This window comes from Cyprinus carpio, chromosome B14 (genome assembly GCF_018340385.1).
Source record: "Cyprinus carpio isolate SPL01 chromosome B14, ASM1834038v1, whole genome shotgun sequence".
NCBI lineage: Eukaryota > Metazoa > Chordata > Actinopteri > Cypriniformes > Cyprinidae > Cyprinus > Cyprinus carpio.
Window position 1 is genome coordinate 17,843,606 of NC_056610.1, and position 19,320 is coordinate 17,862,925.

At 34.7% G+C, this 19,320-nt stretch overlaps 1 protein-coding gene across 1 annotated transcript; it reads left to right on the plus strand.

The window, feature by feature from the left end:
- The first annotated feature begins 1,745 nt into the window (after positions 1-1,745).
- gpm6aa (glycoprotein M6Aa) lies at positions 1,746-17,581 on the plus strand. The gene is made up of 7 exons (XM_042738294.1): positions 1,746-2,123; positions 10,762-10,954; positions 13,197-13,353; positions 13,685-13,838; positions 14,569-14,645; positions 14,772-14,837; positions 17,210-17,581. Exons 1-7 carry the CDS (start codon positions 2,087-2,089, stop codon positions 17,360-17,362), a joined length of 837 nt encoding a protein of 278 aa, XP_042594228.1. The 5' UTR covers positions 1,746-2,086; the 3' UTR covers positions 17,363-17,581.
- Positions 17,582-19,320: the final 1,739 nt, after the last annotated feature.

Below are 19,320 nucleotides of genomic sequence, written 5' to 3' on the forward strand. Positions count from 1 at the left end.
ACAGAAATCATATAGTAAGCATCAGCCCTAAACGCAAGCTTTTTTTTTGAAGATTCAAATAAGTGATGTAGTCAAGTTAGCTAAAATCATACAATAAAAATGTATATGTTTCTCTAAAAATAGATAAAGCATTAAATAGTCATTTCTAATTTCGTTCCCACTTACCCACATATTAAGTGGCCTTAACTACTATGTACTTGCATCAAAAAATAAGTACAATGTACAATGTATACACAATAAGTGCATTGTACCAAATTATTAATAACTTATTGTGTTCATGTTGTACTGCAAAACACTTTTGCTGCTATTGAGGTGAAATTAATTACAGATGTAATTACATGCAGGTATTCTTAAAATCAAAGCACAATGTAAAAACATTTATGTACACAATAAGTGCATTGTACCAAATTATTCAATTACACAAACACACACAAAGACACACACATCAATCACACAAACAAAAAAAAAAAACTAAATTCAGAGGCCAATATTCAGAGCAAAACTGAACCCAATAATCATTATCATTGGAAATTTTAGCACTTCTGTACTAAATTGCAGGTTGTAACAAAACAATCTGATTAAGTGAGTAAAGCTCACTTAAAACAAACTGCCTTTTATGTTTTTGTCACTCCCATATCACACACACACACACACACACACACACACACATAAAGAATCACATGAGTGCACCATATGATGTTATATACATCACATGCATTCATATTTCATCCATGTTGTACACAGAAGCAGCAAAGCTGAAAAACCTACTCAGGATGTCATCATTATATTTCAGCCCCTTAGATTTATTTTTACAAGTATAGTATGTGTGTTTCTGAAAACTTTGGCAACAATTCTGTAGTAGAGATACCTGTCACATTATGCAATGAAACTTTACTTTGCTTTGTAAATGTCAAAAAGTGCATAGAATTCATATGAAGTCTATGTGTCGCTGATGACCCTAGAATGAGTGTTGAATGTACTGTGACAAGTGATAGCTCCACTAATCGCAAAACTACTTGCCTTCCTATGACACTTGGCCAAAATTATGAGAAATTTGAGTTTGTACACATGAGACATTCAAAAAAGCTACAGTACATTTATGTATGCATGGTTAGATAAATGACTTTCATATCGTTAATAAGCTTGCTAATATTGCAAGGGTTTTGTCTCCATCTTCAGAGTGAAGCTCTGGCCTTTGTTAATATTATTTCAACTTTCACTCCCTGTTCTTTTATATCTCAGATATGCTTCATATACTTCCTCTTCTACACATACACATTCTGCTGATGCTATTTCGAGTAAGGAACTGAAACTAGACAGCTAGACATTTTCACATCTTACTTTAAACCTTATAATCAGGTAACATATAACTCATGAATACAGTACTTTGATTGGATGTCCAGGCTGATAATGTTTGTATAAATATGACCTATCTTCCTAAATAAAGTTAAGAATGTTATGGAAGTGCACCAACTTTATATTTACTGTACCATTTATATAGGGTAATTATCAGATAACACACAAAGAAATTATTTCTTGTTAATGCAGCAGATCTGTAAACAGCATTAACCATCCTTTTAGAGGAGGGGTGTGAAGAGGAGGCTTTTACTGGCTTGGTGCTTGACTCCCCTAAAAACCCACCTCTCTCGGTTCACCAAGTGTGCTGCTCCATGTTTTGGGTGGTTGTGGATTTGTTGTTTTTGTATCCTGCACTTGAGCTTGTGTTACCTTGTATAAACACATATATAGAAATATATAGAGATCTGAATGTCTTAACACTCACTGGTTTGCACAAGCCTGCGCTGAGATGCCACACTCAACCTCCTCACACAAGAGAAGTCAACTGAAAAAAATAAGTGTTGACAGCAGCTCTCCTCTGTGAGAAACAGGGTAGTAGCAGGAGCGGGAAAGGGAGGAGGGAGTGAGAGAGAGAGGGAGAGAGAGAGAGACTTGTGCATTGAGAGCCAGCCTCAGCCTCTATTGTGGTAAGCAGGCAAGGAAAGGCGTTTAAGCAGCGGACTTTAAACCCACAGGCGCAACACTGGTCACCGCTGTAGAGACCCCCGAAATCAGAGGACAAGGCAACATGGAGGAGGACATGGATGAGGGACAGACCCAGAAGGGTAATGAAATGCTTTTTTCTCAATTGTTTTCCAATCCATCTTTCCGAGTGTGTTGTTTACCTTTGTGCCTAATCCCTTACTGCATTTCATTGTCTCTGATCTTGTGGATTATAAAACGAGGTTATGAACACTATCAGAATATAGGTTATTATTTTTTTCCATGCAGGAAGAAGTGTATTCTGACATAATTTCAATTCAAATTTTTTATGAATTCACCTTTGATGTATTTCATGCAAACACTGTGATGCAATTATGCATGATTTTTTTTAGTTTTTGAAATATATGAAAATAACACGGCATGACAGATATGATGCTTACATTCTTAAAAATTTTTTTTTTTTGATTTTTGATAGGTCAATGATTGTAGAGGGGTGTGTGCAGGGGATGAATCCCGTGTGAGCGTGTGTGTGTGTGAACAATCTGATGGGTCTGTCTTTGTTTGCCGCGCATTTCTGTCAGTCTGTCTGAGTTTGGCTGAGACAGACGCGAGAACCATCTTCTGCATGCAGTGGAGATTTAAATAATCGTCCTAATTCAGCCATTGTTTCCCCCTCTTTCATTTTTTGGCTTGGTCTTTCATTTGTGTGCAGGAGCATTTGTTTGCTTTGTGTGAGAAGAAGCTTGCTATTTATAATACCACCATTTGCAGGGGCTGAGGTTTCGAACTCAGGATGGAAATCACTATGTTTTTTTTCTTTGGTGGTCTATAGAGAAATATTTGCAAAAGACTGCATGGCGAGGAGCTGAAAGAAAGAGAATAAAAATAATCGAAATACCAGCCTTCGGAGCTCTCTCTTCCTCCTCCTCTCACTCCATCTATGATAGCTCTCTATATTTCAGTGATTTTCCCCTCCTCCCTTCTAAAGCAGTGTGATGATAGCAGCCATGTCAGGTCTGCTGTGCTTAGACTGTCAGTGGGCTTGTGTGATATTTAACACAATAAATAGGAAAGAATCACTGATTTATGCTCAACCTGCTGGGGTGCTTTGGTGTTTTATTATTGTATTTATTGTTTATTTGATTTGTTGAACCAATAGATCCCATGATTGGATGCATCTAACAATTTGATCAGAAATTCACAAATGCATAAAATCTGTAAACATTAATTAAATTTTTATATATATATATATCTATTTTTTTTAAGTTGTTTTGCATAAAGCTAGATGTTTTGTTTGTTTTGTTTATATAGGAAATGCTTATTGTCCGTAAAGTACACTTGATGAACTTCTTGATAAAAAATGCAAGTCTAGTATAAGATGTATGTCTCATTTGACTTGTTTTTTCTTGAATATTTTCATATGTACATATGTGAGTGAGATTTCCAAATTGATCTGTTGGAATTTGGGAATCCCAAAAAGCGAGACTTAATAAAAACTTTGACTGATGAACATTTATTAGTTTATAAATTCATAAATATTTTAATGTTATTATTGTTGTTGTCGTTGTTGTTAAGAAAAAACAACATTTTTCATCTACATTTATGCATTTGGCAAACCTTTTTGTTCAAAGCAACTCTGCATTTAAGGTTCACTTTTTTTTTAATAATTTTTTATTTTTTATTTTTTTCAAATCCATTACCTTGGCATTGCATTATGCAATTCTGTTTGAGCTACAGGAATACTTTACAATTTATTCAAAACAAAACAAAAGATATAATGCCAAATTCCCTAATTCAGTGCCATTTGACCTAACACATAATACTTACTAATTCTACAATAACTGCAACACATATTTCTTAACTCCAGAAAAGAAAACCATCAATCTCATAATCAGCTGTAGTATTCTCAGACGTGCATTGACCGGTGTGCTGACCCTACCGCTGCACAATAGATGGAGTGGGGAACTAAGCGGCCTCATGGGAGAATGGACATTTCATTACCTCTCATGATTATTGGATTAGAGGACATTAGGCCGTTAACACACACAGATACCATCCCAGTCCTCATCTTTTATTTATGGCTTTTTTTCCTGCAAATTTCTGTCATCGCCACTGTTGACAGAGTTCAGTCTGTTAGACGGGCTCTTATCAGTCCCTATTGACTGTGTAATATCTTCTGCTGATAAGATTCTGATAAGAGACACTCATAAAGTCAGTTTGCAGCATTGTGTGCTGTTATAGAATGATATTGTGTGAGGGAATTTATATGTGTGTAACAATCTAAATATTGATACACGATTTAGCACAGATTGTTGCCCATTACCTCACATGTGTTTTGCCTGACAGTTCAATGCGCCAGTGTCTTCTGCAAATGTCTATGTTCTGACATCAGAAACTGACAGAAACCAGGCATTATTACATTGTTAAAGATTTATTGCATAGTGAGATGTATTGAGTTGATTTTTGATAGTATACCTATACTTTGTTGTATAGTGCATGTAAACACACTCACTTATAAGGGATTTTTATGCACACCATTGCATGTTGTTATGCCTCTTGTACTATTTTTAGCAGCCCAGCATGTAACAAACCCGTTTCATTATTAATATCAAATGTGATTGGCTGATGCATTACGCTAGGATTAATATAATTTGTTTGTATATTCCGTTCAGTCTTGATTCTTTCTCTGAGGTGTGGTGGATCTGTAAAGCAACACATTGTTTTAAACTGCGATGTTGAAATGGAAATCAAAGCATGATTGAATTCTATACCTCAGTGGGATGCAAGTTATCTGGCAATCCCATTTCCTTCCTGTTTTTCATATGCACAACCTTGTGAGATCTAGAGGCAACCCTCTAATCTGGACTCCTATTGTTCCCACACTTCAGTCAAACCTCTCAGGCCCACTGAAATTTCACTATATTGACCTCAAAACTGAATCATGGCTATTTAAAGAAAGTGAATTCTGTGCACTATTGTTCTCCCTATTGTTTTCAACAGGCCAAATGACCATGAGAACAGAGAATGGAACATGAAGCATATTTACAGTGTAGAAAAGTACAACATTTTCTTCACAATTGGTGTATTTATAATCCAGATACAAAGAACAACATACTACCCTCTTAAAAATAAACGCTCAAAAGGGTGTTTTTGCAGTGATACCCTAGAAGAACCATTTTTAGTTAACCAAAGAACCTTTCAGTGCACCATTTTGAAGAACATTTGTGACCCTGGACCACAAAACCAGTCTTAAGTAGCACATTTGTAGAAATAGCCAACAATACATTGTATGGATCAAAATTATAGATTTTTCTTTGTTGCCAAAAATCATTAGGATATTAAGTAAAGATCATGAACATATTTTGTAAATTTCCTACTATAAATATATAAAAATTTAATTTTTGATTAGTAATATGCATGGCTAAGGACTTAATTTGGACAACTTTAAATGCGATTTTCTCAATATTTAGATTTTTCAGATTCCAGATTTTCAAATAGTTGAAAGCTTATTTATTCCACTTTCAATACAAATTAACCGTATCACTGGTTTTGTGGTCCAGGGTCACATTTTAAAAATCTAAAAAACCTTCATCTGCATTTGAAAGGGTGCATGGATGTTCAAGGTGCTTCATGGCACCATAAAGAACTTTTAATTTTAAGAGTGCATGGAGACTAAATGGGTTCCTTTCTGCTGAGAGGAGGTATGGAGGAAATTGTGAGAATCTTCTAGCGGCCACGGCAGCAGCAGCAGGGTTGGATGAAGTCGTGTGGTCTTGGCCGTTGCTGCTGCGTTGGGTGCTGGACTGTGTTTCCCCGCTGTAATACTTGTAAATGTGTCTCCCATTCAGGCCGTTTGCCTCTGAATGTGTTGACACGGCACTGTAAGTGGGTCATGGTGCATGCACAGGCCCGGCCCATTCTTAGGGCCCGCACCTCCATCCCCATGGCAACCCTGCTGGTTGATTAAACATGCGCAGATTCGCGGCGTAGACGTGCGGTGATGTAAACCCGCATGCTTTCAGGGAGGGGCCGGCGATCGAGACACAGCGCCCCTCATGTAGCCACTTGATGTGACTGAGTTCAGTTGAATTTGAATTCTTTTTATCTGGATAGAAAAAACGGCATTTGGGATAATGAAATGCAAATCACTTTAAATTGATGAATTATACAAATCCTATTAAAACAAAGGCCGAAGAGGGCCCGATTGAGCTGGTTATGAATGAAGAGCGTAAAAGTATTTTCATAAAAATAATTTCACTATGTTAACCAACACTTGCATCTGTTTTCCTCTCCATCTGCCTGTCTCTCTGATTCCCACTGTTGCAATCTCTTATCCCTTTACTCTCCCTTTCTCTCTCCCTTCTGTGGTGCGGATTAGCGTTAGCGACTACAGCCTTTTGTTGCACGATCTTTGAGAGGTCTGTGAGAAGGTTTCTGGATATCAGGGTGACCACTGGTTCGCAGTGACCCCACAGTCCCAGGGATTAATTGGAGTTTGGGGGTGGGGTGAGGCGGGAGTGGCACTGGGGCTGTCAGACTGACAGATGGGTGTTGGGGCTGGGTGGGGTGATTGAGGGACATGGGGGAGGTGTGGGAGCAACAGGGTGGGAGCAGCGATTGCTTTATTATTAGAGGACCCTCTGGGATAGTGCTTTTGTTTATGTTGTTAGGGTTAGGCCTGTCTTTTGTGTAGTTTAACATCTGAAAACAATATCCAAAGCCAGTGTTATTTTAGTAATTTTATATATTGTTATAGTTAATATATTATTATTATTATTATTATTATTATTATTATTATAGTTAGTTAATATATTATTAATAATCAAAATTGTGTTTTATTTTTATTTTTATTTCATTTTAATTTTAGTGCAAGTTTGAATCTTTGTGTTATGTGAAATTTTTTTTAAACGTTTAATTTAAGTTTTAATACACACACACACACACACACACACACACACACACACTTATCTGTCTGTCTATCTATCTATCTATCTATCTATCTATCTATCTATCTATCTATCTATCTATCTATCTATCTATCTATCTATAAATAACGTTTAAAAATTGTGTGTGTGTAATAAAATAAAATTTTGGTTAATGATTTTTATAAGTTTTATATCAAGTTTTTGTAACCAATAACAACTTTGCCAAATGCATTAATTTCAATAATTTTGTTTAGTTTAATTATTTAATAGATTAATTTATGAAATGTCAGACTGGCTCCTCAAACTTTTAATCTTAAACTGTGTATGTAATGGTTAAATTAAGCATATCAGTGAAACTGAAGATTTTATCCAATAATAAAGGATGCTAATAAAAAAAATATGAATGTAATATATTAATTTGGGTGCATACTCTTATTCAGAATAATATTTATTGGAAAATACTTGCAAAGTCTTAGCTAGTATTGTTATAAAAAACAAAAGGAGTTCATGTTTTCTCAAAAAATGTGCTGTGTCTTTTGAGCCAGTATTGGCAGGAGAACATTAGCCATTAATGTTCAAGAATGTTTGGACTGATTTGAATGGTTTAGTTTAGTATCTTGAATTGAAATTTGGTTTCTTTCATAACAGAGAGTTGCATTGGTATGGTAAACCATTTCTGGCTTTGGCTGCACTATATAAGAGCATGAGATTGCAATATTTTGTCTGCATGTGATCTGTTGTGAATCTTGCCAGCAAGGCTATCCTGTGAGAATTTGTATTGTAAATAAGATTCAGTGCTCTGTATTAACAAAGTGTGCGAGTTGCATTCATTTCTAATGCCATTTCATGGTCTAACACCCTTGAGTGATGAATTTAAGGCTACATTATAAAGTAATGCAATTTGTTGTGGATTCAGAACATGTGATTACTCTCAGGCAACCAGGAGTCAAGCAGTGGTTACCACGGTGCAGAGAATCTCATAACAGGATCAAAGGGGCTAGCAGTATTGTGTAAATACAAATACTATTATTAATTATAAGAAAACACATCTAAGTAATACTTGAAATGAAAGAATTTTTTTTATATTTAATATGACATTAAATGTTTAAAATGCAATTTTTTTCTTAGACAACTAAAATGCAAAATGCAAAATTTTATATCTAGATATAATATATATATATATATATATATATATATATAATATATATATATATATATATAATATATATATATATAATATGAAAGTGACGTGACATACAGCCAAGTATGGTGACCCATACTCAGAATTCGTGCTTTACATTTAACTCATCCAAAGTGCGCACACACACAGCAGTGAACACACACCCGGAGCAGTGGGCAGCCATTTATGCTGCGGCGCCCGGGTAGCTGTTGGGGGTTCGATGCCTTGCACCTCAGTCGTGGTATTGCGGGCCCGAGACTCAAACCCAAAAGTGACTTCCGTCTTGTTTCTCCAGCAGGACAAGGCATCACAATATAATAGTATATATGTATGCTGAACATTGCAAACCTATAGATCTATCAAGTACTACAAAGAATCAGATCCTGTCTATATTCTCACTCCTTGCAATCCAAAGCCATTGCTATGGCAACGGGTTGATCCCTTGCCAAAGCCACTGTAAAGCCAGGTCTGAGGTTCATTACAGCATCATTACCATAGCAGTGTTTGACAGTATTCAATAATTCACATTCAAAGGCCTGAAATGGGAGCAATAGCCCCATCAAACCATGCTCGTAACTCTTCGCAGTGTAAATCATGCAAGTTCTTGCACTCGTTTTATAAAAACTGGCAAACAAACACTGAGTAGGAACATATGTGAGCTGAAATCAAAGATTATTCTTCCTGTGGAAGTACAAATGCCAAAATTCCCACACTACAGAAAATGCAGTTTGGAACGATTATGTAGAATGCTACTGTGAAAAACAAAACAATTAATTAACTGTAGAAATGCTGTTATGTAAAAAAAAAAAAAAAAAAAGACATGCATGTAAAAATGCATGCAAATTTACTGTAAAATATAGTAATTATAGTGCATTTTTTATGAGTATAAAATAGAAACAATTAAAAAATAAATTAATCATATATATATACATATACACACATAGATTTAATATTACTTTTTGGTTAAAAATGTTAATTATTAAATAATGTAATTCTATATTCAGAATCAGATATATCAAATATATGTTATATTATTGTTTAATATGACTATTTATAAAATAAGGCTAACATTTTTATTTTTATTTATCTCATAATGTTGAAATATTTTCACTGTATTTTTACAGTCAATTCAAAGATGACATATCATGAAAATCTGTCTTTTTCCAAGTGCTATAATCGGGTCCCTATGCATCTACCAACCCCCCCCCCCCCCAAAAAAAACATGAAAAAGAACAGCCCACTTATTTTTTGGTAAACCTTTTCCTGCAAGCTTGTGAAAAAAATTAGTTGCTCAGATTTCACTCCCCCCGTGAGGTAGAAAGGGGATCTTATTATAACATTATGACCCCTAAAACGGAACCTAAAACTTAACCTAACATTTCCACCCACATCGCGTTGTCACTTGTGTTTTCATAAGTGACAACGATGTACCAGTTCTAACGCCTTGGCCAAAGTTCGAGAAAAGCATGAAATCTCTTCTGCCTTTGGCTTGTGTGTATAAACTTGTGTATTTGACAGTTTAAGTGCAATACGACATGAAAGAGAACGTAGTTTACTCACATGCCGTGTGACAGCCGCACATGCTTTGGAAGTTTAAACTAATATGGTTTAAAACTCATGATTTCAGCGCGATAGACATGATAATCAAAACCAAACAGATTTTTTTTGGTATCTGAGTATCTGAGGTACGAGCTGTAAAGGCACAGCCCTATTCTGGAAAACGGGGCGAGGAGCAGCAGCTAAAATAAGCATTTTCAAAATTTTATAATAAATAATCTGTGGGGTGTTTTGAGCTGAAACTTCACAGACACATTCTGGGGACACCTGAGACTTATATTACATATTGTTAAAAGGGGCATAATAGGTCTCCTTTAAGGAAACTACAGCCTTCAGTTTTTTTTTTAATCATAAAACATTTTTAACAGATAAGTGAGTACAAAGTTGCTATTAAAATGGATCATGCACTTAAAAAGACATAATGAAATGCAATAAACTTAACTGCAAGTTTGTTTTCAAACATAATCCACTTGTCTCATCTTTTGCAGAGATGTGAAATCTAAACATAAAGTAACTTTTGGAATGAAACATGAAAGCAATCATTTGGAAAACCTTAATTGGAATGACTAAGTGTCAAAGTCCATCCTCGCATCCTACAATCCATTTTGTTATTCATGAATCATACTGTTATGATTCACTCTGATATATGATGCCAAGGGGAGAATTTAAAATAGTCTACCACAGGGACAATTTTGCACATCATTGGAGAGTAACAAACACACACACACACACACACACAAAAGAGAGAGCGAGAGAGAGGGAGAATCAACTGGACCTCACTGGACCCTCAGACTGAATGGACTGAGGATTTACTTCCAAGCGTCTGGGTACTTGTTAGTCTTGTCAGGCAGCTAGATGCTAAGAAGAGCACAGAAGACTACTTACACTAGCTTTGCTTTCTGTGCAAGAATACTGCTCTGTTAAATGACAGAAAACTGTGGAAATTAAACTTAATGAATGCAAAAAAATACCTAAACCACAAAACCAAATATGATCAATAGATCAAACACAGACACATCTTGATTAAAAAGCATCTTGTTTTCCCCAGCCAAAGCTTTCAGATGAATAACATGAGCTCTTTTTTCTTCCCCCTCTCAGGATGTATGGAGTGTTGTCTGAAATGTCTAGGAGGAATCCCTTATCCATCCCTGATTGCCACCATCCTGCTGTATGCTGGAGTGGCGCTCTTCTGTGGATGTGGACATGAAGCTCTTTCTGGAACGGTCACCATCCTCCAGAACTACTTTGAGGTTATCAGGGGACCTGGAGATGGTCTGGATGTGTTTACAATGTAAGTGTCTGCTGCATATTGAAACTCCCATTTCTCACTGTAGATTTTCATATATATATAAATATTAAATACAGTACCAATTATATACATGTTATATACTGTACAATATATACATTTTGTATATAGTGTTTTTTTATAATTTGCATGCAGCAAAAATATCTAAATATTTTTAAAACAAGACAGATTTATTAGCGACGAAAAATTGCACAAAAATAAATAATAAAATAAACAAAAAATAAATAAAATTGCAAGTAACTGGCAGTGTTCTCATGTTTTAAGCATATGGGAGAATGAGAAAACAGACACTTTTTACAATAAATAGAAGTGCCCCCCCCCCAGTAGTTACTATATACATCAGGTTGTTATGTATGCATGTAAATTAATACAATCTAATTATTATGGTTTTATAACAATGACCCTTTTTAAGAGTTAGTCCTACAATTCATAAAGTAGGAGTAAAATGAGCATGTGAATGGGTTAAATGCTAATATAAACACATCATTTTGAGCTTTTTCACTCCATCAGTACAATAGAAATATAAAAATAGTAGCATAGTAGTCCCGTTTTTACCTGATTCAACTGTTATTCGTTTTATTCGTGTTTCGTTTTTAATTACCTAGTGGCTCGTTGTAACCACAGAATTGTTGGTACCTTTGGTAAATATGATCACAGAAGGCTGTGAAAATAAATCTCCATTATTAATCCTTTTGATCTTTTATTTATTTTTTTTAAATCACAGAAATCTAACCTTTCATTGGATAATTTAAAATGGGGGGGGGGGGGGGGGGGGTTATCATTATGAAATAAAGGTTTTTTTTTTTTGTTTTTTTTTTTTCAAATACATGTTGGATACAATTACTGGCACCCCTGGAAATTCTTATGAGTAAAATATATCTGAAATATATTCCCATTCATGTTAATAATTTTGAGCACACCAGGGTGATTGAGAACATGAAATTATCCAGCCATGCCCTTCTGTTTTACAGAAATATAAATAGGAGGGAAAACAAAGGCCAAATTCCCTTAATCATCCATCACAATGAGAAAAACCAAAGAATACATTTCTGCAGCAAAAGATTATTGAGCTTCACAAATTAGTGAAGTGGCTTTAAGAAAAGAGCTAGAACAGTGAAAATTCCCATTTCCTCCATCAGGGCAAAAATTAAGGGACTGGCTTCTATGGTCAGATGTAACTACAAAATTAGTTTTTTAGCAGCAAACACTCAAGATGGGATCGGTGAACACAGAGATGAAAATACCCCGTGTCTACAATGAAATATACTGCTGTATTTTTGATTATGTGGGCCTATATTTCTGCTGGAGGTCCTGAACATCTTGTTTAGATACATGGCATCATTGATTCTATCAAATACTAACAGATAAAAAAAGTGGCTGACTCTGTTAGAAATCTTATAATGGGCCATGTTTGGATCTTCCAAACAGACAATAATCCAAAAACAAACCTTAAAAAAACAACACAAAAAATGGGTCAATGGGCACAAAACCAAGCTTCTGCTATGGTCATTCCAGCCCTCTGACCTGAACCCTATAGAAAATGAGTGTGGTGAACTGAAGAGAAGAAGAACCGTCATGGAGCTGGGTATCTAAAGGATCTGGAGTGATTCTGGATGAAGGAAGGTCTCTGATCTCTTGTCAGGTGTTCTCTAACCTCATCAGGCATTATAGGAGAAAACTCCTATACTATTTTGGCAAATGGAGTTTTCAAAAAGTATTGAATTAAAGGGTACTGTTAATTGTGTCCAATGTGTATAAGAGAAAAACATTCATTTCATAATGATACCCCCCCCCCCATTTTAAATTCTTATTCTCCAATGAAAGGTTAGATTTTTGTGATTTTTCTTAAATAATATATCAAGAAGGATTAACAATGCAGATTTACTTCCACAGCCTTCTTCGATCATATTTACCAAGGGTGCCAACAATTCTGACCACATGTGTGTGTGTGTATATATATATATATATATATATATATATATATATATATATATATATATATATATATATATATATATATATATACTTTTTTTTTCTTTTTTAAGGATTTTTAAATATTTTACTGGAAAACTTCAGAAGATTGTTTTTGCAGTGTATTTAAATAATTAAAGAATGTGTATATATATATATATATATATATATATATATATATATATATATATAATATATATATATATAAATATACAGACTCATATAATTACTGGCTTGATTTCCTCCGTTCCCACAGCATTGACATTATCAAGTATGTGATCTATGGCATTGCTTCTGCATTCTTCGTGTATGGCATTCTTCTGATGGTCGAAGGCTTCTTTACAAGTGGGGCCATCAAGGACCTGTATGGAGACTTCAAGATCACCACCTGTGGACGCTGCGTCAGTGCATGGGTGAGAAATCACCGGGGAAGCTTCATGCATTGTAATTTAGAAAAGGGCAACGGCAAAGCCACTAAGAGTAACTGCCGCACATAAATATGGCATCCGTTTTATAGGCTATAAAAGATTACAGTACATATTGAACTCTGCAAGTTATTCTCCTCTCATTTGTGCAAAATGAAAAATGAAATACATTGTGGTTGCAATTATTGTAATGAATTTATAATGCTTATAATTTTGCCTTTTATTTATTTAATTCTATATAGTTTTATTCTCAATGAATTTCTAATTTAGTGCTTGATTTGACATTTGGATATTAATCTTAAACTGTCTTTCTCTTTAGTTCATCATGCTGACGTACATCTTCATGTTGGCTTGGCTGGGTGTGACAGCATTCACCTCTTTGCCAGTCTTCATGTATTTCAACATCTGGACCATTTGCCAAAACACGACCGTTCTGGAGGGAGCAAGTTTATGTCTTGACCCGCGCCAGTTTGGTATGTTTTACAATCTGTGGGTTTTAGTCCCAGATGTTTAGGTGTGGTTAACTGTGCAAAGAAATACGTTTCAATGATAATTTGTTTTTGTTGCTGTAATTTTGTTTTTTCTTGCTGGTAGTTATCCACAGTGTTGGAAAGGTTACTTTGGAAATGTTATAGGTTATAGATTACACGTCACCCTATTCAAAATGTAATAAGTAGTCTAACTATTTCACTTACTTTATTAAAGTAATGTAACTGATTACATTTGATTTATTTATTTATTTATTTTTAAATTTAACTAACAAATGTTTCCAACTGTTTATCATTTTTAAATATTTAAACCAGGCATGGTTAACCTTACAGTAGGACTCAACACTGATTACTGTCAGACATCCCTAATTACTTGAATTAAGATTATAATAATTTAATTTTAAAGCACAGCCACCACAAAATAAGACTTTCACACCTCTTTTTACTTTAAGATCACTCTGATTTTTGATTTTTAAATTTCCAGCAATATAACTAAAATATTCAGATGTAGCCCACTCTGTAATCGTTAACATTTTCATGAGCAACTGTAATTTAACTGCACGCTTTTTCTTATTAACTGTTATGGATTACAGTTACATTTATTTTGTAATTAAATTACGTTATGCTGTTTCATGTAACTAGTTACTCCCCAACATATTAAAAAGTGTAATATTCATTTCTATAACCTCATATACCCTAAAAACATTTATTTTAGGTGTTGTGCCCATTGGTGAGGAGAAGACGGTATGTGTAGGATCAGAAAAATTCTACAAAATGTGTGAATCAAATGAGGTGAGTAAACATCTGTGTGAAGTAGACAGGTACACTAAAGTCCAACAATTTCAAATGATTGTATAGATTATTTCCACAGTGAAAACCAATCCAAGGCTCATTTCTCTCTCAATATTTTTTCCTAAGCTGGATATGACTTTCCACCTGTTTGTGTGTGCGTTGGCTGGGGCTGGAGCAGCAGTCATTGCCATGGTGAGTTTGAACTAACAAAATACAATTTTACTTAGTTCAGACAATGCATCTTAGAGAAGAGGTTTCACATATGGGTTCAGTGCTGTCTAAAAAATGCATTAAACAAAAGAAAAAAAAAAGATATTTAGCTAAATGTTGTTAATTTGTACTACCTCAAGGTAAAACGTACTGTAAAATAAAGTCAAATCTAAATCACTCTATATCGCAATCATGAATACATTAATGGTGAAGTGTGCATCATAACAAAATTTGTAAATACTATAAAAAACAACTCTTAGTTTAACATAATATTAAACTTGCTATATTATATTATATTATATTATATTATATTATATTATATTATATTATATTATATTATATTATATTATATTATATTATATTATAAGCTGTCCTAAGCTAGTAAAAAAAAATAGTATACAAATTGTCATACGAACACATTTGAATTTCCCTCTTTTAAACCATCAACAATGTGTTGTTTGGGTGATGATAATGCTGACAGAATTAATGACATCACCTGCTTCAGCTCCTTTATGTGAGTCTAAACTGGAACGGGATAAAGTCATGAATCACTGTCACTGTATTCCTAGGGCATTCTGGGAAAAAAAAAAACTATTTGAGCATTGGGGGCGTTGTCAGCTCTCTCTTATTGGCTTTTCTTTGTTGTTATTTAACATCCTCCTTGTATCTTTGTGGCTGTTTTCATTTTCCTCTCTCTCTCTCTCTCTCTCTCTCTCTCTCTCTCTCTCTCTCTCACTCTCTCTCACACACACACACACACACACACACACACACACACACACACACACATACATGGAGAGACGCTGAGCATGTCGTTTTGTTGTCATGGAAACTGGGAGAAGAAAGGCCCTAGAGCTTGTAGCAAGCAGCACTCAGTAATTTGCGAGGAACCATTTTCTGAAAAAGAGAATGTGGTTGTTAGTCTGGGATGATGTAGCAAATTATAGAAAGAGCTTTTCTGTCCACTGCTGTGGAAAGAGCAAATTTAACTGATTGTTAAACACAATGCGTCCTCACACTCTCTGGGAGGGGTAATAATAACCAAGCTTTTCTTTTGTCAGAATGAGAAAATCAGGGTGTGGCCCTATTCAAATGAGCATGCATAATGTCAGTCTGATTTGCATAATGATGCACTGAAGTAAACAATATATGGTGTGCTCTGATGCAGTACAATAATTCACGCATAACCTATTTTTTATATGTATATAATTTAGATAAAATCAAGACTACAGCTGCTTATTCTTCCACACAAGTTGATTTCATGTAGTGTGAGATAACCCTTTATACATCGTTTATGTTCACAAATGTAAAACCTTTGCTAGGTTGCATAATAGAAACTAGGGCCTTCATCAAGGCATTTTGGTGCATATTTGAAGTAGACTGTAGAATTTCCTTCTAAGCAAGGCGGGCTGCCAGCACGTATGAGAGGAGTCTGGCTGCTTTACAATGCTGCCTCCTGCTGGTGTCACTGCTAATTTTAGAGTGACAAACATGCGTCATCACAGTCTGCTGTCAACTTACAGATCTTTCTTTCTTATTCTAAATTAATTAACATAAATTGTACTGTATATATACTCACAAACATTACTAGTCAGAAGTTTGAATTAAGTTTTTTTTAAGTCTCTTATGCTCAAGGCTGCATTTATTTGATCATAAATCTAGAATAAAAGGTAATAAAAACAGTAGTATTTTTTAATATACAAAAATATTGAGCTGAAAAAACTTTCAACATTAATAGGATGAGAACAACTTCTTGAGCAGCAAATCAGCATAATAGAATGATTTCTGAAAATTGCATGTTAAGTGTATATTAAAATAGTCCGTGTGTGTGTGTGTGTGTGTGTGACCCTGGACCACAAAATCAGTCATAAGTAATACGGGTATATTTGTAGCAATAGCCAACAATACATTGTATGTGTCAAAATTATTGTTTTTTCTAAATATATATATATTCAAAATAAAGAACATGCATTAAAACGTAAAAACAATAGTAAATTCTTCTCTAAATTCAATATATATCCATATATATATATATATATTATATATATATATATATATATATATATATATATATATATTCAAAATAAATAACATGCATTAAAACGTAAAAACAACAGTAAATTCTTCTCTAAATTTAATCTGACCATGTAAATTTCATGTAAATGACCATGTCAAATAATACTATTCCAAAATGATATTTGAATGATAAATATATATTTAAAAAATAATAATTGTATAAGATTTCTAAGTGTATGTGTGTTATCTAAGAACAATTGTATCAGAATAATATAAATGCATACTTTTAGTTGACTCTCTCTATTGCCATTATTTAATATTGTATGGTGTTGCTTTAGATCCACTACCTGATGGTGCTGTCTGCCAACTGGGCCTATGTGAAGGATGCATGTAAAATGCAGAAATACGAGGACTGCAAGTCCAAGGAGGAGCAGGAGCTGCATGACATCCACTCTACACGCTCCAAGGAACGGCTCAATGCCTACACATAAGACAGGAAGCAGCAATGAGGGCGAGAGGACCCTCAGTGCTTTCACTTCCTGTTGAAGGGAGTTTTGGCACTAGTGCAGTCCAGGTGGTGTGTCGTATGACCAACCCCATGGCCAACCCATTACCTCTCGCACAAACATTATTATTATTATTATTATTATTATTATTATTATTATTATTATTATTATTAGTGCTAGCTAGCAGTAGTGTTGTAGTTTATTTCACTTTATTGTATTTCATAATATAATATACTTTTAAAACACATTTTTCAAAAATAATGACTTAAAATTTTAAAACACATTTTAGTATTAATACATGAATCATTCTTATGTAGAGGGTCGGTTATTGGGGTGAAAAAAAGCACATTTTCATGTGTGTCTGTCTCTTAAGGTCTCATTATTAAGGACTTAAAACATGAAAAAAAAAATTGGTAAAAAAAAAAAACTTTCTCTTTCTTTATATCCTTCTTTTTTTAATCATCAGAAGGTATGAAGCCCGATACCAGCAGATGGCTTGCTCATTCTGCATTATTTTGGTAAAAGAAAACTCAAAAACTGAGACAGAAAAGACAAAAAACAAAATTAAGATATAACAGATGTACCATAAAGTGTTTATTTATTATTTTTCTACAGATGTCATTGCATAGCTTATCAAGATGATTACAAAAATTACAAAATGGTTATTATTTGCTTGCTGTGCCAGTCCAGTTTTCAAGCATCGTGCCAGTAGATGGCGTTATAACTTCTCTGAGAGGGAGAGGAACTTTCTGACCACTTCAAAGTGGACATGAAGCATTTAAATCTTACTACAGTGTCAACAACCCCCCCTTCAGCAACAATGCAACTCTCCCTTTACTGGAAGCAAGCAACACATGCACAAGCCTACAGTGTTTTCACCCCCTCTTTTTTATTTTCCTACACAAACAGATATAGACACAGTTAAGCCGACACGGTTTTTATTTGACGTTTTTGATTTTTAGCTTTTTGTACATAGCCATTCTGTAAATGTATGTACTGTACGTTAGCACTTAAACTTCAGGTGAATTCGTATTAGATTGAAAAACACATTCCATAACAGGATAGGGTGGGTGGAGGGAGGGAGGGCGTTCTTCTAAAAATCCAAAAAAAAAGATGGAGGAGAAGCAAAAACCAGGCAACACGGTAATGTTTGGTGACAGATCACTTTCTTTCGGTGGGCTTTTTCTTTCCAAAGGGGGATATCACGACGAAAACAAATATTTAAAGAGCTTTTATTATCTTGATGACAGTTACTTGTTGTCTTGCTAACAAGTCATTATTATATTGGACGATGGAAATGTCTTCTCATTCTTTTAATGCCTGGCAAGTCATGTTCTGTCAGTGTTTCTAAGAGCTAGTTTCGTGCACTTATTTGACCATATTGTGAGCTCTTTCTCGGTGTAAGTGCATTGGGGTCCCGGCTGCAAAGTCACACCCCTGTAATGTTAGGTAAAGACTGTGAACCTAAGTGTTATTTGTGGCATGGTCATGCATTCAATGGTAATCGTTTTTACTGGATCAAAAAATAATGATGATAATAATAATAAAAAAAACAAAAACAAAAAACAAAAAACAAAAAAAACAACAACAAGAAAAACAGTTTTCATTTCATCTTTTTATGAGTTTGTTATATGCAACTGTCTTGCAGGGTCATCCCCTTCCTCATAATGTGCAGTAATTTGAATCCTATGCTGAATAGGCTACATTGCGCTGAAACTCCTACTCTTCTATGGTAGTGTTTGATTTGTGCCTGTTTACTTTGTGGTGATCTCTGACTCCTGAGTCCTCCTCTCACCTTTCTATTACTATTGCTTGTTGAGCCCCAACTTAATGCTTTCTCTGAACCCTCACCTCTCTCTCTCTCTCTCTCTCTCTCTCTCTCTCTCTCTCTCTCTCTCTCTCTCTGACTCTCTCTTACTCTTACTCTGGCTCACTCTCTCTGT